Raw genomic sequence first — 26,780 nt, 5'->3', positions numbered from 1 at the left:
GAATTTGTAGAATGATCTACAGGTGTCCTTTGCCATATTGCAGTTCACTTTTTTTGTGGTCTCACTGTATCATGGATTTTTAAATTGCATATATTTAATTTTGTATTGCAGATTTTTTGCTATATTGAGGGATTTTGCAGTATATAGGTATTTTTATATATTTATTATTTTAATTATTTTTGCAGTAAAATAAGCAAAATAAGTGTGGGAAAGGTTAATAATAACTGTGGGAAAGGTTTATAAGAGTGTGAGGAGGGTTTATAAAGCCTTAAAATATATATAAATAATAAAATAAATATAAGGTCGCTACTTGGCGGATTTTCTCCCATCACAGGGGTTCTGGAACCTAACTCCCATAATAGGCGAGGGGCCACTGTCTCTCCTTTAAAGTTAAAATATAAATATAGTTTAAATCAGGGCCCAAAGTGTTATTTATGAAAATTCAGTCTAGAATTACGTCCTTGTGTTTCAGACAGCTCTGTAAGGTCCATCCAGTAGACCCAATGTCTAGCGCCCAGAGCCTTCGGTCCCCACAGGGCGGTTCTTTCATTATGAGCTTTGACAGATAAAGCAGCTCCCTGGGCCTCAGATCCCTCATGTCTAACGTGAGGGTGCTGGGTGACACGCTCTCCAGGAGACCGTCCAAATCTGAACTGCTGAGCAGCACTGCCCAAGAAATATAACACGAGCCACATAAATCATTTAAAATTTTCTAGTAGTCGTATTAAAAAGTACAAAGAAACAGGTAAAGGTAATTTGCATAATTGAGTTTATTTAAATATGTGCAAATATTCACATTTTACTATAGAACCAAATAATAAAAATATTAATAAGGTTTTTTTTTTCCTTTGTACTAAGTTTTTGAAATCTGTTATTTAATTCACACTCACAGCACATCTCAATGTTTGCTAATTTTCTATCGGAAATTTTCATCTGTATTTAAGTTTCATAGAATTTATAGTTTATAATGTAGATTCCCATATCCAAGTTGTTTTGAACATATTTAAAAGTTTGCCAATAAGTACACTGAGTGTGTCAATCTTTAAATTAAAATTTAGTTCCTTGGTTACATTAGGCCCATTTCAACTGTGGTATGAGACAACACATCTCTACAAATTTAAAAATTAGCATAAGACTAGATGTATTAAACAAGACTTTTATTATCAGATTTTTTTCTCCTTAAAATGTTTTTCTTTTGTTATAGGTGGTAGAAACTCACCACAAATAACTATGTTTTCATGTATTTTTAAATTTAACAGACACTAGGCAGTCTGCCTGGTTTCTCCCTATGACATCCTGAATCCCAGCTATAAGTAGGAAAGAGTGAGGGTATTCTAAGCTGCTTACAGGTCGCTGCACTGATGAGATGATGTCCACTCCCAGGCACAGGGTCAGTTTGTAGAGATGGTCAGCGTGAGCTTGCTTTCCCTGAGAGCGACTGAGGTGAACCTGGGCGTCGTGAGCATTGTCCGGTTCCTTTGGCTGTTCTAGAAATTCCAGTTCTCTTGATTTGATGAGGCGTTCCAGCTGGAATAGAGGGCATTAAAAACTAACATGAGTTTCATTGTTATGAAGACAAATTTTTAAAGCCTGTTTCCCTAGAACATATTTTACTAGCTGATCAAATGCCGCTAAGCCCATCTATAATTATTAGTGCTATAACCAAACAAGAATTACAATGCTGCCAATCAATAAGGGAAAATGAACAAGCTAATGCTGTCATTTCTATCAAAAAAGAAAACACTTCTGTTTTTACTTCTCTTTATTGATTTTAGTGAGAAAGGAAAAGAGAGAAAGTGAGAAAGGAGCATACATCTGTTTCTGTCTGTGCCCTGACTAGGGATTGAAATGGCAACATCTGTACTTAGGGACGATGCTTGAACCAACTGAGCTATCTGGCCAGGGCTAGAAAATACTTTTTTGGTCATAGCCTAAAACTTTAGGAAGATTTAGATCTGTAATCTGAGTAAATTCAAAGGCTATTTAAAAGGGATGTCAATACACCTCCATTTTCTGTTAATTTGGCTAATAACTATGATTTTTTACTGAGTACTCTATGATGTCAAGTACTTGAGATACAAAAATAAAAAAGAATTTGTTTTCTTCCATCGAGCTTACATTTGGTTTGGGGGTAAAAGGTAATTAAAAATTAAGATGCTAAAATGACAGATGTGTGCAGTAATCAATGGGAGTTCTAGAAATGCGGAAGAGAGAAAAGTCACTCCAAGTGAGGTAGAATCTTGGAAGGAAAGACAGGGTTAGACAGACAGGAAAAGAGGAAAGGACCTGTCAGATAATGGCAGCCCAAGAGTCAGAGTTAGAAATCTGTGTGCCATCTTTAAGGGACAAAGAAGAGCTGTTTGTCTGGAACATAAGGGAGGATAGAGGCATAATGAGAGAAACGTTAGAGGCTAGAATCTGGAAAGCATCTAGTGTCAGAATAAGCAAAATGGCTTTTATTTATTATTAAAGAATTTATATTTAATTTCATAGTTTAAAACTGACAGTCTTCCAAATATCTACAAGTCTTACTTCTTCCTTGACTTGGTGGAACTGGACTATCTTGTACAGGATGTCCTCATAGTCTTGAATGCTCTCTTTCTGTTTTTGATGGAGGTGAATGAGGTCCTTCAGCTGTTGAGACTTTTCTTTCACAGGGGCTCCTTTTCCCTGTAACTCTTCTGATTCTCTTATAAGGTATTGAACCTCATCATTCAGTTGCTAAAATGTTGACAGCAATGGAAAACACACACACACACACACACACACACAGCTTTTAGAAAACTTTTTACTTTACAATTGATTCTCTCCTTTGTTAACAAAAACTCATGGTGAGCCTCGCCCTTACCCCTGGGAATCCAGGTATTGCATATTATCCTATCCCTATCTTCTCAGAAAAATGTTTAAATATTATGAGCAAAGAAAAAAAAAGTATTTCAAAATTGGGTGGTGAAATAGAAAGTCATGTATTTGTATAGCTCACCAAATGTTCTAGTCATCTGCTAAGTAAATGTATTTCAGATAGTTTATGAGCCATGTTTATCTGATATTTAAAACAGACTAGAATCAGGTGGTATGGTAACAACACCAAAAAAAGACAAGTATAAAAATATATTGGGGAATTACTTGTCCTCTGTGATAAAAGAATGAGAAAGAGCCGCCACTGAGTAGCACAGTAGGTATGCTGTTTTGAAAGTGGTCATCCCAGAATCCACAATAGTCACCACATGGAGGGAGGAATAAACTGTCTTCCCTTTTACCCAGCACTACCCACGTATCCCTCAGAGGAGTCCAGATCCTGGGGTAGAGTTTTCAAAGTGTGGACAACTCACAGAGGATGCTACTATAATTTCAGGACTGGATCTTATAACAAAGATAAAAGTAATGGATATGATTTAGGCTAAGGAGATAATTTTCAGAATAGTGACCTAGCAGGGGTCTTCTGGTCAAGTGTGTGGGCACTAAATATATCCACGTCATGGAGCCAGAGCTAAAGAAGCTATATGGCCCCTCATTTAGAGGAATTTACATATACACACACTCCTGCATGAGCAGGCATGGGCACATGAGCACACATGAGATGCAAATTAGCATACAACACAGGCTACATCAATAATCTAGATATGTAGGCTAATTGGATATGCTAAGAGGTCACTGTGGGCTGCAATGTTGTGTGTTTTTGTGTGTTTCATGGGGAGGTGATTATATTTTATATTGGCTTGTCTAAAGGGGGATACATTAGATATTCCCTAAAGGAACCTTCAGCCTTCTATTGAATAATTCTGGAACTCTTTCAAGTCGATCCTTACAGAGTAGTGACAAACAGAAACACAGGTATTTTAACTTTGCAGCAGAGAACAGGAATCCAGGCGGGAGGATTACATTACTGGCAACCATTTTGGGCGGTTGTGACTCATTTAGGAGTGGTGGGGGTGGGGGGTGGGGGGTGGAGGGGTTGGGGGTATGGAATGCCTTAGTGGTCGGGGCCTGGGAACATGACTCATGGCTTTATCTCTTACATCCTGAGTGCTCTCGGAGAGGGAAAACAGGAGAGCACAGCAAAATTCCTGTGAGAGTGGTGGGAGCCTGGGGTGATGGGGGGCAGAAACAGTGACATCACAGTGGCCGTTTCTGGGACAGAAGGCAGCGGAGTCTCTGTGTCAGAGGCTGCTCATTCTTTTCTGAGATGACTTGATATAAAACATGTCTATAACCCGTAGGAAAGGGAAAACAGTCAATATCTATGAAAAATACATTAATAAGAAAACTATTTAATGTAAATTAAAATAATCTCAGATTAGACTTCTTTAGGACATTCTGTAGCCCAAATGTTTATGTATCATCAAATCCATAATAGTGTAGAAAAAAAAGGAAGAAAAATGTGTTTTTAAGTAGACTATCAGACAAGCATTTGGCACCTAAAACCTGTATAATTATGCTAACCAGTGTCAACGCAACAAATTCAAAAATAAATTAGTAAAAATTTAAACTGAAAAATAAAATAATAGTAATGCACCAGTCTGTTAAAATCAATTAGGTAAACCGCAATGGACCAGTTCAACATTTTTCCCGTTCACTCAAATCCATCAGTTGGTTTCTTTACCTGAAATTGAGGCTTCATCGCATTCCACTCTTTCTTTAGACCTAAAATGGTCTGGAGGCTCCCTCCAAGGTCAAGCGCAGACACAGGCATAAGTGCTTCCTGAAGCACTTTTAAGTTGTGGGTTGTCTGAAATAAACGTCAGGTTGTTGTGAGTATGTTTTCTTTGCCACTATCAACAGATACGTTGTGCTCGCTACCGTGATTACATCAGACTGTCAATCCCCATGAGAACACCAGCACCTCTAGTGAGCTCCTGATTCTGAGCCATCCCAATGAAGGAGAGCAAGGCCCTGGGTTTCCTTTACTGTTTTGGTTTTATTGTGGTAAAATATACATTAAAATTTTCAGCATTTGAACCACTTTTAAGCGTGCAGTTTGGTGGCATGAAGTACATTCACATTAGTGCAGCCATGACCATGTCCATCTCCAGAACCCTTTCATCATCCCTGACTGTGACTCTGCACCCACCAAACACTCACTTCCCTCCGTGCCCCAGCTCAGCCCCTGGTAACCTCTGTTCTGCTTCCTCTCTCTATGAATTTGGCTATTCCCGGCACTTCACATAAGTGAAATCATATGCCCTATTCCCCCATGTATAAGACGCACCCTTTTCCAAAAATTTGGGGTCTAAAAACTGGGTGCGTCTTATACAGTGGTTGTGGTATTTCAAATGACATACATGGAACTGAGGACGAGGCAATATATGAAGACAGTGATTCGTCATCAGACACAGATGAGGACAAGCTAATGGATGGGAGTTTTGACAGTGATGAAGAATTGTATGAATTTTATGATGAATAAAACTTGAGTTCAATAACTTTAAGTACTACATTTCTTTTCAAATTTTGGGCCCCAAAATTAAGGTGTGTCTTATACGTGGGGAAATATGATAAAATTTATCCTTTTGTATCTGGCTTATTTCACTTAGCATAATGTTGTCAAAGTTCCTCCATATTGTACAAAGTTCTAGAATTTCATTCTTTTTCTTTCTAGGTGTCAATGATGACTTTACTTTTGATTAAATTTATTGCAGTGGCCTTGGTTAATAAGATTATATAGGTTTCAGGGGTACAATTCCATGATACATCATCTGTCTATTGTATGACCACCACTCAAAGTCAGATCTTGTATCACCATTTTAAGGCTAACACCCTCTGCGTATTCGCTCACCTTTCTAAGTTGCTCTTTGAATGCTCCCCACCGCTGTTTCACAGGCTTGCTTGAAGTGGCTTTACGTTGCCATGCCATCCGAAGCTGGCCGAGTTCTTCCCTTTCTGCCTTCTGGCTTTCCACAGTGTTCTCCATAATGTACACTTTATCTTTCACATTTAATATTTCGCTCTCTTTTGCCTGTTAAATTAAGAATCCATACAGTGGCTTTTCTTTCTCAAGAAATACAACATTTTTGCATATAACTACTATAGCAGGCAAATGCTTGATCACAACCAAGGCAGAGCACAGATGATTCTAACATCAAGACAAGTCAGAAAGGCCTGTGCCGAGGCCCAGCTGGGTTCGTAGAACATGTGTTCTAAGCTAAACATCAGGTCCTGAGTTCTCCAGGACCCCGGCAGTGTTTGAATCACCTGCGAGGGTCTGATTATTTCTCGGTGCTTGAGGGGATGATTGAATAAGCTCCTGGATACAGAAATATTAAAGTCAAGATTATTTTAATGCATAAGTTTTAAGGTGTATTCTACCTTTCATTTGAACACTCAACAGCAGGTGTCAAAGTCTCAGTATCAAGGAATATGATATCGAGATGACTGTTCTGGGCCATTTTTTTCTTTAAATTATTCCATTGTATATACTATAACTATTTTTAAGTTTCCCTTGTGGACAGTTACTCAAGTTACTCCCTTTAAGAGAACTGAAATGTACATCTATGTATCTCTTTATTTGTATCTCTATTGTGCACCAGAAGCACAATATCTAAATTAAAAGACCTCTCTCCTTCCCAACTTCTATATGTTCTGGATGACTGATTTGAAATCGTTTAAACAATGATTTCAAACAAGGGGAAAATTAATTGGAGGCAGAAATAGAAGAGAGATAAAGAGTAAGATCATGTGCTATTTTATGTGCAAATGTCAAATAATGCAGAAGAATGTTTCTTTGGTAAAACAATAATTTTTATGTTGATGGCCAGCCTTTCTCAATAAATCCTTGTATTTCTAGGGAGCAAATAAATGTACATGGATTTTTATAATGGCAATGACAACTCAGTATCTAAAAGTCAAAGGACCTTTTAGATTATAGTCAGAAGAGAGTGTCATAAAAATGTAACAGGTTAAAGTAATAGGCTATCGTATTTTTAAATTAATTTAAATTACATATATATCCCATATTTATATTCTTATATAAATTTAGACATTATAAAGAACCAATTAATTTCAAAAACTATCATTTCAGGTCCTAAATGAGATTTTTGCCCATAAATTTGGGGATTGAGCAATAAAATGATATATTATATAATTATATTAACAAAATGGTAATTATTATGAAAAATAGAAGACAACTTCCACCAGATTCACCCAAAATTATAATGTTTATGCTATAAAGTTAGGTTACCTTTCACATATTATTGAGAAACTACTAATCAAAATGTAATATATAATTTAAAGTAAACTTGGAAATCGCAGCATGCCAATGATAGCTGCCATCAGCAGGGTCTGATGTTCTGAGTGTGGTGAGGAAGAGCAAGAGAGAGCAGGATTTGTGGATAGCTAGCTGGTAGGATCCAAAAAGAGTGATTATGTATTTGGCAGACTTAAGTATTTTGACCTCTCAAGAAGATTAAATAAACTACCTGAGGTCTAGTTAGTATTCATTCTATTTCTGTGTAAGAGCATGGAAAAAATTGCCATAATCTGGCCTAATGAGGCACTAAATTGTCTCTTTTCCATTTAGATTCAGGCACAATAAATGGTCTTCGGATATCTTGCTTTGCCAATGCCTTGATAACCGGAAGGCAGTATATCAGACGCATTATTGCTATTCACCACTATAAATTTGTAAATCGGCACTTTCATCAAGATGTCTGCCAGATTGATCACTTAAATTGGCTTTCTCCAATCTTGGTGATTTTTAGATGAACTGAAAAATTTTCATTTTCCAGCTTAAAAACATGAGCCCAGCAACCCAATCAAGAGCATAACACTCAGTGCAAAATGCCAGCTGGCACTCCCCCTTCTGAACAGCCTAACTGGTTACACGTTTCAACAATAATGTCTGTTTAGAAGCCTAACTGTCCAAAAGATATGAAGAGAATAGAAAATGTGTTTCATTTGCTTTACCAACAATTTCTTATCTTAGGATATTGCTGAACCAATACTATGAAGTTTAACTATTATGTGGACCATAATTCTTATCAATAAGGAAGAATTTATTTATCATATGACAGTGGTAAGAAGCTCAGGATAAAATATGTGATTTTTAAAATATAATGCCTGATATTTGATAAATTTCCGCCAGTCCTGCCAAGACAGAACTACATGACAGGAAAGAAAGAGAAAAAGTAAACAATAGAAATAACTCTAGATCCAAACAATTACCTAACACACACTTTAATTTGCCTATGATTAATATGGTTTTAAAAAGTATAGCAAAGGAGAAGAGAGGACAAGAAAGAGAATTTCATCAGGAATAAAAGGCTAATTTAAAAAGAACCAAACTGAAACTTCAGAACTGAAAAATAAAATTTCTGAAATAAAATTAACAATAAATAGGCAAAAAATACAGTTTACAAATATCTAAAATTATCTTATGAGTGCAAATTAGAGTATATAATCAAGAGATGTAAAAGTATATACTGAACAAAAAATACATGGTGGATAACACATTTCCCAAATGAAAAATAACTTAATTATTTTTGACAAGTGCCTGTATAATATAAAAACATGGTCAAACTGCTTAGCAAGCTTCCTCCGATGCTTAAAGATAGCATAAAATATATTAGAACTGTTTAATGTATATTTTGTTACCACATAAACTGAAGAAGAATGGCCTTCAAACAACAAAAGTTAAAACAAAAATAGAGCCCTGGCTGGTTGGCTCAGCAGTGGAGCGTCGGTCTGGCGTGCGGGGGACCTGGGTTCGATTCCCGGCCAGGGCACATAGGAGAAGCGCCCATTTGCTTCTCCACCCCCCCCCTCCTTCCTCTCTATCTCTTCCCCTCCCGCAGCCAAGGCTCCATTGGAGCAAAGATGGCCCGGGCACTGGGGATGGCTCCTTGGCCTCTGCCCCAGGCGCTAGAGTGGCTCGGTCGCAGCAGAGGAACGCCCCAGAGGGGCAGAGCATCGCCCCCTGGTGGGCATGCCCGGGGATGGACCCCGGTCGGGCGCATGCGGGAGTCTGTCTGTCTCTCCCCGTTTCCAGCTTCAGAAAAATACAAAAAACAAAAAACAAACAAACAAAAAAAACAAAAATAGATAATGTCATTATCACTATATTTATTTAATTAAGGAACTCAGGCCCTAGGTCTTGAGATAAAAACAAAGAAGATAAAGAGAAAATTGCCGCTAAAAGTAGATGAGAGCAGTAAGACAGAATCTAACCCTTCTAAATGAATTCAGGCTCCAGACCGAGATTAATCACATCTCAGGGTACTGAGAAAATTGTAGATGCCAGTTATCTTTGCAAGTCTACAGAAAATAGGAGAAGGGCAAGAACATTAGAGAAAGAAAAATTCTTTGACTTTTAAAGGGGGAAAAGGTTGGGCTACCTAGTTTACAGATTGGAAAGTTTTACAGTGAAAAACATGCAATAAACTCAATGTTGATCAAGCAGTTTGTGAGCACTTTGGAAAGAATCCCTTGGTCACTACAAGTCATCCGATTTCTGCCAAATTATTTTTATGCAATGAATAGGATGTTAGGTCGATATAGAATTAAATCCAGGAGAAATGACTAATGTAACCGATGGTCGATTCAAAATTGGCTCAGCAAGACAGAATCATGGGTGAAGATGAACAAATGACATTAAGTAAAAAAATATATATAAATAGCCACATTTGTATGTAAAAGATAAGTAGCTGACACAGATATAAAATGAAAGAGACCAAAGCTTGGCAGGAATTGTAATAAAAATTCATGGGAGTTTTATTTAGTCACAAGCTTAGCATGAACCAGCAAAGTGAAATCATGGCTGAAAGGGAATGCTCAGTCTTAGGTCTTTTTTTTTTTTTTTTTTCTTTTTTGTATTTTTCTGAAGCTGGAAACCGGGAGAGACAGTCAGACAGACTCCGCATGCGCCCGACCGGGATCCACCCAGCACGCCCACCAGGAGTGAAGCTCTGCCCACCAGGGGGCAATGCTCTGCCCCTGGGGGGAGGGGTCGCTCTGCCGAGACCAGAGCCACTCTAGCGCCTGGGGCAGAGGCCAAGGAGCCATCCCCAGCGCCCGGGCCATCTTTGCTCCAATGGAGCCTTGGCTGCGGGAGGGGAAGAGAGAGGCAGAGAGGAAGGAGGGAGGGGGTGGAGAAGCAAATGGGCGCTTCTCCTATGTGCCCTGGCTGGGAATCGAACCTGGGTCCCCTGCACGCCAGGCCGACGCTCTACCGCTGAGCCAACCGGCCAGGGACCTTAGGTCTTATTAGTAAAGAATGGTGTCCACTTTGCTGTACTCTGTTTTGAAGCTGTGCTCCACTTTTTGGTTACATTTTATGAATGATTTTGACAAACCATAGACATTTCTGAGTTGGGGGAGAATCAAGATAGGGAGAGAAATGAAGCTACATCATAAATAATAGAGAGGATCTGCATGTGGTTCACTGCAGGAGAGAGATTAGATATAGCAACTATTTCCAATGTTAGTAGGACTTTCATGTGTAAGAGAAATCAAACATGAATACCTCCCCTTCCCCTTGTGTAGACAGGGTTAGAACCAGATATGAAGTCAGATTTGACTTAACATTTTAAAAAATGTTTTCTAGAAGCTGGTGTTTTCTAACAATGGAATGAGCGGTTTCATTAGGATGATAATTGAAGTATTGAAGGAGAAGTGGACTAGCCATCTTTTAAGAATTCTGGAGAGAACTTTATGTTTTACAGGTATAAGTGGACAACTAAAGTTTAGGGTACATTTCTAAGTAATGAGTCAAAATGAAGGTTCATCCTAGATGTTGACTTGAGCCACTGGAAATTTTGTAAGGACCCTGTTTGCATGCTCTTAATGTAACTTAGAACTTTTGGGTGAATGTCTATGTAATAATAAAAATGATGCATTTAGATGATAGTCTCTCTTTCTTCTAGAGAGTTAAAATAACTTTCACGTCATAAACTTACGAGATGTCTAGGACTAAATAAACATAGAAGTGTTGGACTTCAGCACTGCTCTAGGTTGAATAAAGCTACAAAGAACTTTCTAAACCCACACTGCTAATTAACTGATAGCTGAACTTTTGAATTTATGATTTTGACTATGCCAAGTAATCCTTACAGAAGGTGTGACTCACATAATGTCATTCTCACCATATTTATTAAATTGAGGAATTCAAGCCCTAGGTCTTGAACTAAAAAACTCCTCTTTAAAAAGAGCGGCCACTGCTTCCCAGCTGAGTCAGACCGATGCTTGGCTTCATTAGTCTCCTCTTCCTTCCGTGGGTTTTCAGTTTGGTAAAAGTTCTTCAGGCTCTTACCCTGCTCCTCTACCTAAAAAACAACAACAACAAAAAACTACATGTATGTGTATATATATATATGTATACACACATATATATACACACATATATATATAAGTATATATAAGTATATATATACATATATAAATGCAAGATAACACTTAAAGGCATTTAAAAAAATAACAGTAGAGTCCAATAAAAACTGATATAAATATTAAATGAAAAGTACATTTCAGAATTCTTAAAATAATTATTAAATATTTTCAATTTACTGAAAAGATATGAAACTCTAGGTTGTTTATAGACAGAACTACCACTGGGTAATAAATTGAGCTAACAAGTTTATTACCTATAAGACCTACTTACTGTAATCCAAATCATATTTGTATATTTTTTTGTATTTGAATATATGTTTTGCAATTGGGGACAATTTATGACAAATACTGGTTGTCATATTTAAAGCTGAGTTTTACAATTCAGAAAAAAAGCCACATACATACATACAGAGGCATATATGTATATAATCAAGGAAATAAATAAGAAATGTTAACTCAGTGAAAAATGATTAGTAAATCACAATTTGCTTTGAATCAGTGATGAAAGAGAATGAGAGTATAAATAATTACTAATTCTCCATACAAGTATAAATTGTAAACTGCTTCCATGAACTCACCTTATTGAGGTATGTTGCTTGACTTCCTTAGAATTATATATTTTTATTTGCTAACCAATGTGAGCAATACTAGATTATTTTTAATCTCTCTCTTTGGAAAGAGTTTATATAAAATGAAATGTGCCTATAGAACAAAAATGAACATGTAATTGGCTGATATCAAAATAGTAAAAAAATTTTGACATGTTTTTATGCTTTTTGAACAATAATGGCCAATAGGACAGGACTAAAAGAGCTTATAACTACCAACACCAATCAAAATGGGGTGAGAAACTCCGGGCAATGGTTAGACACCATTCTTAATTTTAATGAACTTAAGAAGAGAGCCTGGAAATGACACTCAAAGACACAAGTACTCTCCTCATTTCCCAAATTCTATATACTCATGGCCCTGTTTTGCTGATGCTTGTTTCCACAGCCCAGAATAATCTTTTCTAAATTTTGTGCTCCTACTCATTCTTTATGAGCTATTTAAAATGCTACCTCTTCTATGAAGTCTACTAAGATTTCCCAGTAAGGATTTAGCATTTACTTCCTTGGATATCTAAAGGTAGTTCTGGAAGAGAGATAACCAAAAGCAAGTTATTACAATACAAGGACAATGTACACACAATGCTCTGGGCACACTGTGGAGGGACCACAAACTCTACATTGAATAAATAGAGAAGGACTTCCCCAAAGAGGTGACATTTGATGTGTGTCTTTCAGAATTGTCCATAGTGAAAGAGAGTAGGAAAAGGGGATCTCAGGTGGAAGTAATAACATGTCTGAGGCACAAACGTCAAAATACTGGCACGTTCCGAGCTAGATAAATGATCTCAGAGTGAGTGAAGTTCAGGTTGTACATGCTAAGTGGTAAGAAAGAGGCTAGAGGGATAATCGTGTTGGAATAAAACCCATCCCTGGTTTCAACTCGTCTACTGTAACCAGCATGATGTGACACATTGTCATTAGTTTGAAGCAACTGATAATTACCATGGTGACTCAGAAACAGCATGAGAACCACCAGCGTTCAACAGAACCATGCACTACAGATTGGGGTGTCAATCTGACGAGCTGTTGGTTATGTAGCAAGTCTCAAAATATAAACTTTAATCATCTTTTTGAGTTCCAAAAAGCCTCTCTGAACGCAAGTGAGAATGATATCATTATAGGAATTCCCTGGAATCTGTACTTGTTTATTTTTTGAGTGAATTAATGATAAATTTTAATACCTTATCCATTTTCGGTAACAATTTTTAGAGCTTGCCTCACAAATTACATTTGCCAAATTGCCTGAATTTCAGGAGCTAACATGATTAAATTTGCTTTAAAATGACCAAGTTTTGAAAGCAGAAGCGAAGGGGAGAATTATAAAAGGCAGAGAGCAGAGGCAGAGGTGACTTTTTTGTGCTGGACCGAGGAAGGGATGCTGCAAATGGAGAGGAGGCAGACTTCAGAATTAGCTTAGGTTGTCTCTACAGACAGGCGTAGAATGGCATGGCCTTTGAAACAGGAAAAAACAAAAGGCAGAAAACGGGGGGTTTAAATTCAGCTTTAATGTTTGCTAGCTGTTTAATCTCATATACCTAACTTTTCAAAGCCTCAGTTTCCCTTATTTGTAAAATGGAAATATTAGTAACTAAACATGAGGTGTTGTAAGGATTAAATAAAATCAGGAGTGAAAAATGGTACTGAGTGAGTCTACACGAAGAGTCTTAGAAGCTTCTACAGAAGACTTCTGAAAGATGATGGGGTCATTAGCCCAACATCCAAGTACGGAAGGAAAACATGTTTGAGGAAAGAAATAACCAGTTGTGTTTTGTTGAGTTTTAGGAGCCCGCAGGATATATAGGTCGTTAGTATGATCGGAATTTGAAAGCATTGGCCTGGAGCTCAGAAGTGTTGGGGCTGAGGAACCACTTTGAGTTATTGGTGAACTGAAACCACAGGGGTGTGTGTGTGTGTGTGTGTGTGTGTGTGTGTGAGAGAGAGAGAGAGAGAGAGAGAGAGAGAGAGAGAGAGAGAGATTTTTATAGGAAAAGTGGGTAGAATGTACAAAAGAGCTCTGGGACCACTGTACTTCAGGAATGGACAACTGAATTAGGAAAAAGGAGAAGGAACAGGTGAAGAAGTAGACGGAGTGACTCCACTTATGTAAAACATCCAAATAAGGCAAATCAATAGAGATAGAAAGCAGGTCAGTGCTTGCTTGAGGCTCTTTTTGGGATTCTGGGACTATACTAAAACTGGAGTGCAGTGATGGTTGCACAACTCAGTAAGTATAATAGAAACCATTATACTCTAAAATAGATGAATTTTACACTATGTAAATTATATCTCAATAAATCCTTTTTTTAATCCAAAAGAGGTAAGAGTAACTAAATTAAATGAATGTGGCAAAAAGAGTAAGCAGGAAGAAGCCTGAAAACAGACCATTTTGTTTATCCATCAGTATGTAGCTCATAAGGACATTTTCAGTGGAGGGAAGAGATGGCAGATGGCAGGATTAAGAGGAAATAAGCTAAACTGCTGTGGGATGAGGACTGGGGAGAGTGAGCAAGTAGAGACAAGACATGTCATCTCATTGCCAACGCCCAGATGTGAAGGGAAGGAAAATTACAGAATGGTGGCCTTCATGAGGGCAAGACCATTTATTTGGGCATGACTGTAGGCCGAAGGGAAGGGAGTGATGGAAAAAGCCAATGTGAATGTCAGAGGGGGTTGGTGGAGCTAGTTCTGAAGGTTGTGGGAACGTGCCAGGAGGGATGGATTTCCGCTTAGTGCTGGACAGAAGTAGGGACTTCACTTTATTGGCAGCAGTGAGGCGGGGTGAATGTATCAGTTGGTTTGGAAGTCCAAGGAAGTCAAGACAGGTAGGTGCAAGGGCTTCTTTTTTGTTTTTTTTTTTTTTTTTTTAGTTACACATAAGGTAAGGACACCAGCTGAGATTTTGGTATGAAAACTGAGGTGAGATACTTGAAAATTACTACTGAATGGGCAGCCATAGGGAGCACATGGGAGACCCAGCTGAGGCAGAGATCCACAAATTTGTCACAGCGCCATCAGCACAGTTGTATGGTTTTCTGTAGGAGTGTCTGGAAGCGTGGAAAGGACAGCTAAGTAGAGAGAGAGCTGGACTGGTGTGGTATTGGGAATTGGCAGGGTTAGTCAGGGTGGAAGGCAACAGTGAGGGCAATAAGAATGGAATGCAAATGAGTAACCATGAGCTGCAGGGAAGGAAAAAACCCGAGGGGGTGGGAGGGGCAGTGACAGCCCTGCCAGGAGTCGGGAAGAGGCTATGCCAGGTAGGAAAGGAGGGTAAGGGAGAGCTGGGAAGACGAAGGGAAGTAAAGTTCTTCTGAGAAAGTGTTGTTTGTAAAACTAGGGTATCAGCCCGAACCCCAAAGCTCCAGAGGCCAGAGCTGAACCAGAAGCCAAGCAGGTTTATTTTTGGCAATCAAGATGCAGAAAACAAATACTTCCTTGTGGCATTTTCACCATTTCAAATTATGAGTTAAAATGTTCATCAACAGGTGGGGAAGACAAGATGGCGCTGGAGTAGGCGGACGTACCAACATCTACCTCCCAGAACCAAAGTGGATTACAAACTAATTTTAAGAACTATCATTTGGAAAAACCAACTTTGGCCTAAACTAAGAGGACTCTTCAACCAAGGAACACTGAAGAAGCCACACCGAGACTGGTAGGAAAAGTGGAAACATGGAGAGGGCTGCCCAGCTCCCCAGAGTGAATGGCAGCTGGGAGAGACTCGCATGGCGGGAAGTGAGTTTAGCAGAGAGGGGAGGGTCCTGAGCCCCAGGAACAAAGCCCCAACCTGCAGCCCCAGAGCCCAGAAGAGGCGTAAGGACAGTATTTAGCTGGAAATAAGTCAGGATACTGTTTTTGAGAAAGAGACTGATTTCTCAGACCCAGGATCCTTCTTAAAGGGAACGCGCAGAACATCTCTCTCACAACCACTCACCCGGGGCTCCAGGGGATAGGGAGAGAGGAGAGGACCAGAGTAGCAGGAAGAGAGTGTAATCTAGGAGGCACAGGGAGAAACATTTTGGGAGACAGCCACCCTAACCCCTGGGACGAGTCATTCCCCAAATCTGAAGTGAATATTTCCCCTGGAAACAGCAATACCAGCAAAGGGAAGCAGGAGAGCAGCCAAACAAGCTTCCCTTGTGGCACTCAGAGCAGAGTTGCTTAGAAGGAGGGAGCTTCCGGGTCTACAGTAGTGAGTGTTAGGGTCTGAGCTGCAGCGCCCCCACCCACGTGACTGAGAGCTCGCCGGAGGGCGGGCGGCAGCGGGACATGGAAGCGTGGTTCTGTTGGCAGGGGCAGAAGCTGGCTGGCCACCACTGAGGCCCAGGTGTGAGCTCAGTCTTGCCTGGCTAAGAAGGAGGGGGCGTGCAAAAGCTGTCAAGCCCAGCTGCCAGCAACCTGTAATCCAGCCTGCAGGAGAAGGGCAGGAACCCCGAAAAGGGTGGAGACCAGCCCCTGAACAAGGGCACAGGAGCACAGCCTTGCCCCGCCCATGCAACCCAGGCTTGTGGTCTGACTTGGGAGCCAGCTCCTTCCACAGAGGTGAAGCCAAAAGACCAGAACAGGTGGAGTTCCACTACTGAGCTGAGCATGGACAACGCAGTCCTGCCCAGCCGTACAGCCAAGGCTAGCAGCCATTCCACAAGCGGGCTCCTCCTGCAAGGGCAGGGCGAAAGCCCAGAAAGAGGCAGAGACCCGCAGCTGAGCAAAGGTGCTTGTTGGTGTCCTCAGGACCGAGCATAACGTCACCCATGGGGGTGGGGCAAAGGCTAAGGCCACCAAGGCTTGTGACCCAAGCATGTGATCACAGCCACTCCCATGAAGAGTAAATGCGGAGGCAGAGAAATGCAACACAAATGAACCAGGAGAAATTCCCAGAAAAGGACCTAAATGAATCAGATATAACCAAATTACCAGATGCAGCGTTTAAATAACGATTGTTAGGATGCTCAAAGATATTAGAACAACAATAGATGGTCATTATGAAAACCTAAATAAAGAGATAGCAAATAAAAAAAGGACATTGAAATAATAAAAAAGAATCAGTCAGAAATGACAAATATAATATCTGAAATAAAGAATACAATGGAAGGAGTTAAAAGCAGGATGGATGAAGCGGAGAATCGAATCAGTGAGTTAGAGGACAAGATAAATAAAGGCACTGAAGCAGAGCAGTAAAAAGAAAGGAGACACAAAAAGTCTGAGGAAACTCTAAGAGAGCTCTGTGACAACATGAAGAGAAATAATATCCGCATCATAGGGGTTCCTGAAGAAGAAGAGAAAGAACAAGGGATAGAGACTTTGTTCAAACATATCATAGCTGAAAACATCCCTCAATTAAGGCAGGAAAACATCTAACATGTTCAGGAAGCACAGAGAACTCCATTAAGGAGAAACCCAAAGAAACCAACACCAAGACACATCATAATTAAAATACCAAAGCTAAGTGATAAAGAGAAAATATTAAAAGCTGCTAGAGAAAAAAAAGACTATCACCTACAAAGGAGCCCCCATAAGGATGACTTCTGACTTCTCAACAGAAACACTTGAGGCCAGAAGGGAATGGCAAGACATATTCAAAGTAATGCAGAACAAGAACCTACAACCAAGACTACTTTATCCACCAAGGCTATTGTTTAAAATTGAAGGAGAAATAAAACACTTTACAGACAAAAAAAAAAAAAAAAAAACCTCAAGAAATTCACTGCAACCAAACTAAGGCTACAAGAAATGCTAAGGGACCTGTTGTAAACAGATCAAAGGAGAAAAAGAATATAGCAATAGAGGAATACAGTTTTAGAGAATAAAATGGCAATAAACAATTACATATCAATAATAACCTTATGATCCTATCAAAAGACATAGGGTAGCTGCATGGATAAGAAAACAGGACCCATACATATGCTGTCTACAAGAGACACACCTTAAATCAAAAAATGCACACAGACTGAAGATAAAAGGATGGAAAAAAATATTTCATGCAAATGGAAATGAAAAAAAAGCTGGGGTAGCAATACTTATATCAGACAAAATAGACTTCAAAACAAAGACCATAGTTAGAGATAAAAAAGGTCACTACATAATGATAAAGGGAGCAATCCAAAATGAAGATATAACCATTATAAATATCTATGCACATAATATAGGAGCACATAAATATATAAAGCAGACTTTGATGGACTTAAAGGGCAGGATCAACAGCAATACTATAATAGTAGGGGATTTCAATACCCCATTAACATCATTAGATAGATCCTCAAGAAAGAAAATTAACAAAGAAACAGCAGACTTAAAGGACATATTAGATCAACTCAATTTAATAGATATCTTCAGAACCTTTCACCCTAAAACAGCAGAATATACATTCTTTTCAAGCACTCATGATACATTCTCTAGAATAGACCACATGTTAGGGCACAAAAGCGGTCTCAACAAATGTAAGAAGATTGAAATCATATCGAGCACTTTCTCTGATCACAATGGCATTAAACTAGAAATCAACCACAACAGAAAAACTGAAAAACATTCAAACACTTGGAAACTAAATAGCATGTTATTAAATAATGAATGGGTTAACAATGAGATCAAAGAAGAAATTTAAAAATTCCTAGAAACAAACGATAATGAGCATACATCAACTGAAAATTTATGGGACACAGCAAAAGCAGTCCTGAGAGGGAAGTTTATAGCATTACAGGCTTACCTCAAGAAGCTAGAAAAAGCTCAAATAAACAACTTAACCCTGCATCTAAAAGAACTAGAAAAAGAACAGCAAGTAAAGCCCAGAGCTAGTAGAAGGCAGGAAATAATAAAGATCAGAGCAGAAATAAATGACATAGAGGCTAAAGAAACAATACAGAGGATCATTGAAACCAGGAGCTGGTTCTCTGAAAAGGTAAACAAGATTGATGAACCTTTAACCAGACTCACCAAAAAAAAAAAAAAAAAAGAGAGAGGACTCAAATAAGTAAAATTAGAAACGAGAGTGGAGAAATAACAACTGACACAACAGAAATACAAAACATTGTAAGAAAATATTATGAAAAACTGTACGCCAAAAAACTAGACAACCTAGATGAAATGGAAAAATTCCTTGAAACATATAATCTTCCAAAACTCAATCTGGAAGAATCAGAAAACCTAAACAGACCAATTATAACAAATGAGATTGAAACAGCTATCAAAAAACTCCCAAAAAAGAAAAGTCCTGGGCCTGATGGCTTCACAAGTGAATTCTTCCAAATATTCAAAGAAGAACTAACTCCTATCCTTCTCAAGCTATTTCAAAAAATTCAAGAGGAAGGAAGACTTCCAAACTCCTTTTATGAGGCGAGCATAATTCTGATTCCAAAACCAGGCCTATAAAAAAGAAAATTATAGGCCAATATCCCTGATGAATTTAGATGCAAAAATCCTCAACAAAATATTAGCAAACTGGATCCAGCAATATATGAAAAAAATTATACACCATGATCAAGTGGGATTTATTCCTCGGAGGTGAGGCTGGTACAATATTTGCAAATCAATCAATGTGATTCATCACATAAACAAAAAGAAGGAGAAAAATCACATGCTAATTTCAATAGATGCAGAAAAAGCATTTGATAAAATCCAGCACCCATTCATGATCAAAACTCTCAGCAAAGTGGGAATACAGGGAATATACCTCAGCATGATAAAGGCCATCTATGACAAACCCACAGCCAATGCAATACTCAATGGGCAAAATTAAAAGCAATCCCCTTAAGGTCAGGAACAAGGCAGGGGTGCCCCCTTTAACCACTCTTATTCAACATAGTTCTGGAAGTCCTAGCCACAGCAATCAGACAAGAAAAAGAAATAAAAGGCATCCAAATTGGAAAAGAAGAAGTAAAACTATCATGATTTGCAGGTGATATGATATTGTATCAATATATAGAAAACTCTAAAGTCTCAGTCAAAAAACTACTAGACCTGATAAATGAATTCAGCAAGGTGGCAGGATATAAAATCAATACTCAGAAATCAGAGGCATTTTTATACACTAACAATGAACTGTCAGAAAGAGAAATCAAGGAATTAATCCCCTTTACCATTGCAGCCAAAAAAATAAAGTACCTAGGAATAAATTTAACCAGGGAGATTAAAGACTTATACTTGGAAAATTATAAAACATTGATAAAAGAAATCAGGGAAGATACAAACAAGTGGAGGCATATACCATGCTCATGGTTAGGAAGAATAAACATCATTAAAATGTCTATATTACCCAAAGCAATTTATAAATTCAATGCAATACCAATTAAAATACCAATGACTTACTTCAAAGATATAGAACACATATTCCAAAAATTTATATGGAACCAAAAGAGAACACAAATAGCCTCAGCAATCTTGAAAAGGAAGAATAAAGCTGGAGGTATCACACTTCTGGATACAATGGCCTCAAAACAGCATGGTACTGGATTAAGAACAGGCATATAGATCAGTGGAACAGAACTGAGAACCCAGAAATAAACCCACACTTTTATCAACAACTGATTTTGACAAAGGAGTTAAGAGCATACATTGGAGTAAAGACAGCCTCTTCAACAAATGGTGTTGGGAAAATTGGACAGCTACCTGCAAAAAAATAAAACTAGACCACCAACTTATACCACTCACAAAAATAAACTCAAAATTGATAAAAGACTTAAATGTAAGCCGTGAAATCATAAGCATCTTAGAAGAAAACATAGGCAGTAAGTTCTCTGACATCTCTCGCAGCAGTATATTTGCTGATTTGTCTCCACAGGCAAGTGAAATAAAAGACAGGATAAACAAATGGAACTTTATCAAACTAAAAAGCTTCTGCACAGCTAAAGACAATAAGAACAGATTAAAAAGACAAACTACACAAAGGGAGAATATATTTGACAATGCATCTGATAAGGGGTTAATAACCAAAATGTATAAGGAACTTGTAAAACTTAATACCAGGAAGACAAACAATCCAATCAAAAAATGGGCAAAAGAAATGAATAGACACTTCTCCAAAGAGGACACACAGATGGCCAATAGGCATATGAAAAAATGTTCAACATCACTAATGATTAGAGAAATGCAAATTAAAACAACAATGAGATATTACCTCACACCAGTCAGAATGGCGCTCATCAATAAAACAACACAGAATAAGTGCTGGCGAGGATGTGGAGAAAAGGGAACCCTCCTGCACTGCTGGTGGGAATGCAGACTGGTGCAGCTACTGTGGAAAACAGTAGGGAGATTCCTCAAGAAATTAAAAATCAAACTGCCTTTTGACCCAGCTATACCACTGTTAGGAATATACCCCAAGAACACCATAGCACTGTTTGAAAAGAAGAAATGCACCCCCATGTTTATGGCAGCATTGTTCACAATAGCAAAGATCTGGAAACAGCCCAAGCGTACATCAGAGGACTAGTGGATTAAAAAGCTTTGGTACATATATACTATGGAATACTACTCAGCCATAAGAAATGATGATATCGGATCTTTTACAACAACATGGATGAGCCTTGATAACATTATACTGAGCGAAAGAAGTAAATCAGAAAGAACTAAGAAGTATATGATTCCATACATAGGTGGGACATAAAAATGAGACTCAGAGACATGGACAAGAGTGTAGGGTTTACAGGGTGGGGGGAGAAGAAGGAGAGGGTTGGGGGAAAAAAAATGTTTATCAACAGGATAATCCTGTCAGTTGTAATACCTCTGCTAAACCTGTTGAGAATTTGGAGCTAAAAGACAAAAAGTGGAGTAATGAGCAGAAGAGGAAGCAGTGACTAGAGATTTCCTGGGACTGGGCATCTCCTTCCTCTAGAGGGGCAAGAATTTCAAATATTACAGAAGAGAGCTGACAGAGCAGTGTGGGCAGGCCAGAGGGCGGGGCTGGGAGGTAGAGGGAGCATGTTGGGAGGGTGGGAGTGAGAAGGTAGAAATCCGGCATGCTGCATAACTTTGGGAGGCTTTAGCCCTGAGTGACCCTGCTGGCTCTGCCTCCCACTGAACCAGCGCCTGCCACCTTGAGAGGAGGGTGATCTGCATGCACCTGGATGCACTGGGATGGGAGTCAAATGAGCTGGGACCCTTGCACTTTTCTCATACTAACACCGTCTTCAGCAAATGGGACCTCTGAGAGATAGAACCCTAGTCTACTAGAGGGGACTTTATAGACTGCCCTGTACAACCCTGTCAAAGAAGTGCCTCAGGAGGAGCTCTCTGAAGCAATTTGTTAAAAGGCACCAAATGAGACAGCTTTAAGAATGGATCCAATAGCCCATAATTTTCAATTCTGTAATGAAGCATGAGAATTGCTTAACTATTCAAAGAGATCCATGGTTTAGAAGATGACTTATTTTTAAATAATTTTGTTCTATGTTTAGGATACTGTAAATATTTATTGGCCACAGTAAAAAAGTATTCCAACACAATCCCTTTGCCTATTTGTGTGTATGTCTACTCATACATACTTGGGGTCTTCGGGTTATGATGGTCTCGACATATGACATTTTGAGTTCATGACACTCATTCCCATAAATACTTAAAAAAATTGAGACGCAAGTGTTTTGGCTTATGCCATTAGCATTGTATTTATGAACTACATGGGCGAACTAGTTTGGAAGAGAAGTAGTCATCAATATTCCAGACTAGCCTGGAACAATTCTTTAAGAAGGTAGAGAGGCCTACAACAGATCCTGTTCCCCTACATCAGCTGCTTCTTGAGATGAAACACCTGTAGTACAGGTAGAATCATCTCCAGCATCTCCTGCATGTTCCAATCCTGATCCACCTGACCCAGTATCTCCAGCACCTTCTGCAGGTTCTCCTGCCTCTCCAGCTCCCTCTTCCCAATAGGTCACTCTCTCCCACCTTGCAATGCCCCTTCCAGTGTGCAAGCCAGCCACAGGAAAAAAGGTAAGGAATATTTTTTTACACTCATTTTTTTCTGTTACTACAGTACAGTGTACAGTACTGTATATCAATCCTTTTCCTTTTTCTGTGGCTTCATTGTGTTTTTATATTCTAGATTGTGATTTTACAACTGTGTTAGGATGGGTAAGTGACCTAGGCTAGGGTGTATTCTGACTTACTCCATAATTTGGGTTATGTCTGTTGTAGGAATGGAACTGTGTTGTAACCCAAAGACTCACCTGTACTTGTATTACATCTTAGTAAAACAACTTACTGTTTTAAAGTTTATATGGTGCTCTGGTGAATAAAGGCCTATAAGTGAGTACATACACTGGGGAAGGGGGAAGAAACGGAACAACTCCCCAGGGCTTCCATCCCCATGGACTGCAGGGAGATGGGCAGAGGCCACCTTGTTGATAAAGACCAGCACATAGGTACCATACCTCCTCTGACAACTTCAGAAACGCCACATAGGTTTGCAGGACTTGTAACCTGGAGCGGATGCTTTGGCCAAGTATGTTTAATTCTTCCTCTAGCCATTTAGCTTTAGAGGAAAGTGATGCCACATCTTCGGGTTCAAATTCGTTTTTCTCTGTCATAAGTTTTGCCGCTGCTTCTAATTCATGGGATGTTTCCTATGAAAGCAAAGCACAGAGGGTCAGAAGCTGACATGGGAATCGTGAACATTCACATTTCACTACCTTCTGCACATCCATTACAATCATTAACTGAACTTGTACCAAGACTCTCCTCGACAAAACAAAGGCACAACGTGCAGATAATAATTTTATAAAAAAGGTGTCTTAAAATGAAAACCATTTCAAGTTATTCTTTCACTCTGCCGCCTACACTTCTTATTTAGAACATTCTGAATTCTGTGTTACAAACAGAAGAAAAGTTGTTCCGTATGAAAGGGGACGAAACAAAGCGGCAGAAATGTTTTAAATAATTTAAATAAAAATAATTATACACCAGAATTGTCTCTGAAATTAACAACAACTCTCGCAAATTCTTAAATTAATTTTGTCATGTATAAGATGGCCAGTTTATAAAAATTGTTAATTCATTTTTTAACGTATAAAAGAAGACATCAATTAGGCAGTCGTATTTGAACTGCTATCTAGAAGGATTTTTAACCAAGTGTAGGGAAGTGCAACATATGAGGTCTATATAGCCTGAAGAGTTGGAGAACTTGACTTGGTTAGGATTGTTCTTCTGTATTTTATTTTGACTGCAATTTCTGGCATGTGGAATCTAACCACTGATTACATGGATAAGTTGGTAGGCATTATATACACAATTGCCACTGAAAGCCATATACAACCACGCTAAGAATCAAACAAAAAAGAAAGAAAAATGCTTCCTTCTCATTTGCAGCAAGAAGGGACTTGCTTCTGTACTTATATTTAATATGCTTCCCAAATACTCCATTGAATGGCAGTAATTATAATTCACGAGTGCTGCTTCCAGAGAGCACTCAGGGAAGGAGGAAGCAAGGGAATTTCTCCCTTGTAATTTCTTCCTTAATTCTAAAAATCTTGGACTAAAAAATGAATTCAGATATACAGTCTACTTCAAAGATTTTTTATAATGAATTAAACACACCCCATTCAAAAATGGGTTTATCTGTGAGTTTTTTTGGGAGGGGAGGCTTTTCTGCTGAGAACTGATGAGGAGACATGGCCACTTCCTGTTGGCGTTGGTGAGCCAGAAGTGACACTTGACTCACTTTCCGGAAAAGCTGCTGGGACACCTGGGACTCAGTGCAGGTTTGGAGCTGCCAGCAGGAATATTTGAACTTAAGTCCCAAGTGAAAGGGGTGAAAGAGAGTTAGAGAAGGTGCTAAGGAGAGGAGAGCAAGTTCTGTCTCTCTGAAGATTTAGCATGCAAACAAGATTTGCTTCCTAGAGTCTTGAATTAAGCCATGTTGCTTCTGGTCGTTTTCTCTTGTAACTTACTATAGCAGAAAAGCACAGTCTTATAAAAGCACATTTCCTGCCCCCTCTGGCATCTCAAAAGGAGTTGCTAATATCTTTCAGGCCAGGAAAAGGGGCCATATGAGTGTTTAATACCAGGCTAGAATGTAAGTGCATATACATATAAATAACTCATACACACACATAACAATATAAATTTTTAAGTAATTTGCCACAATATTAATTTAGAATTGCAACCCTCGGCCCTGGCCAGTGGGCTCAGTGGATAGAGCCATTGGCCCCACATATGGACGTCCTGAGCTCAATTCCTGGTCAGGTCACACAAGAGAAGCAACCCTCTGCTTCTCTCCCCTTTCCTCTCCCTCTTCACTCTCTCTTCCCCTCTCACAGCCAGTGGCTCGATTGATTCAGGTGTTGGCCCCAGGCGCTGAGGATAGTTCAGTTAGTCCAAATATGCCAGCCTCAGGTGCTAAAAATAAGCTTCATTGATTCAAGTATCAGCCCCAAATGGAGGTTGCCATGTGGATCCCGTTTGGGGCACATGCATGAGTCTGTCTCTTTATCTCCCCTCCTCCTTACTTAAAAAAAAAAAAATTATAACCCTCAAGGGAACTAGTATAGCTACAGAATATAAAGAAATCATCTTTACAAAATCATAATCATAATAATAATTCTTATTGTATATACCTTAGCTTGGATGTCTAGTTCCAAATATTTACTCAAAACCTTCTCTGACTCAGAAAGGCTGGACCCGACATCCATTGCATTGGAAAGTACTGGACTGATTTCCTGAACTGACATTTCCACCTTTAGGAAAAAAAGAAAATAATGCAACGTTAGTAATATGCATTTGCATACATGTATGCCTATGCATAGAGAAGGGAAATATTGCTCTCTACATTCTCATTATACTTGAATATATATCAATATTAATCTAAAAATGGTTTCAAATATTTTAGAATTTTATATTTAAATTAATAATGTTTTTCAAATGAGATAATACTACTGACCTACCAGTAGAGGCTACATGTTTTAAAATATTTCTTTTACTAACAGCAATGAGATAAAAGCAATCATCATGACTTCCACAAATTTTTCTGTAATATCTAGAAAGGATAATGCACTTGCCAACACATTAGCAGAGATGAGTTTATCTGGTTCATTAACTCACAATCACCCAGTGTAAGTTGAATGGGACCCAATCTGCAGGTATATTTTGAAGTAGAGGTCTGCAGGGGTCTCCAAACTTTTTACACAGGGGGCCAGTTCACTGTCCCTCAGACCATTGGAGGGCTGCCAAATACAGTGGTCCTCTCACTGACCACCAATGAAAGAGGTGCCCCTTCCAGAAGTGCAGTGGGGGCTGGATAGATGGCCTCAGGGGGCCGCATTGCGGCCTGTGGGCCATAGTTTGGGGACGCCTGGTAGAGCATGGGTATTCGATCACTTTATGGGTTGCTAGATTTAGGGCTGGGGGACCCTGGGGCAGCATCAAACACTGTACATGTGACAATAAAACACAGGAACACAATTAGGCAATTTAATTGATGAATGTAAAAGACTATATTTGATTCTCAGTACACATGAATCAATGAATAAAGTGGCCTTTAAAGGTTTTATTCCAGCCAAGTCACTGCCTTCATCCTGGGCTCTTATTAGAGTCCACATACTTCTCAGGGTCAAACTGGTTCTAAATTGGCAGTGAGACAATAGCAACAGCTGTTTGAGGCCCTACAGTGTCTTCCACCACCACCAAATTAGCTTGACTCTCAAGCCCTAGGGAATGTGGTTCTACAGTTGCCACCATATTTGGAATCTCCCTGGACCCAGGCATCAGAACAAGGCTCAAATTTCCAGGTTTCTGGACCAATAACAGTTGCGGAAGCAATTTAAATAGAGACATGGTTATCTACTAACCTCTCCTGTGAAGTCCACTAATTCTACTTGTTTAAGTCAGGCATATAAATCCATTGTATCAAATGAAAACATCATAAAAAATTTG

The 26,780-nt window shown here is 39.0% G+C and overlaps 1 protein-coding gene across 3 annotated transcripts in view; it reads right to left on the bottom strand.

Moving 5' to 3' along the window:
* The window catches only part of CCDC141 (coiled-coil domain containing 141), a 223,210-nt gene that overhangs the window by 50,160 nt on the left and 146,270 nt on the right, over positions 1 to 26,780 (bottom strand). For all 3 annotated transcript variants that reach the window (XM_066281128.1, XM_066281126.1, XM_066281127.1), the window contains exons 10-16: positions 25,466 to 25,585; positions 23,285 to 23,476; positions 11,073 to 11,252; positions 5,774 to 5,953; positions 4,604 to 4,729; positions 2,533 to 2,721; positions 1,348 to 1,527 (exon numbers count right to left, since the gene is read on the bottom strand). In XM_066281128.1, coding sequence (XP_066137225.1) covers positions 1,348 to 1,527; positions 2,533 to 2,721; positions 4,604 to 4,729; positions 5,774 to 5,953; positions 11,073 to 11,252; positions 23,285 to 23,476; positions 25,466 to 25,585 — 1,167 coding nt within the window. The remainder of the gene's footprint in view (positions 1 to 1,347; positions 1,528 to 2,532; positions 2,722 to 4,603; positions 4,730 to 5,773; positions 5,954 to 11,072; positions 11,253 to 23,284; positions 23,477 to 25,465; positions 25,586 to 26,780) is intronic.

This window comes from Saccopteryx bilineata, chromosome 5, assembly GCF_036850765.1.
Source record: "Saccopteryx bilineata isolate mSacBil1 chromosome 5, mSacBil1_pri_phased_curated, whole genome shotgun sequence".
Taxonomy (NCBI): Eukaryota; Metazoa; Chordata; class Mammalia; order Chiroptera; family Emballonuridae; genus Saccopteryx; species Saccopteryx bilineata.
Note: the sequence above shows the minus strand (reverse complement) of the source record. Positions and strands in the feature narration are given on the sequence as shown.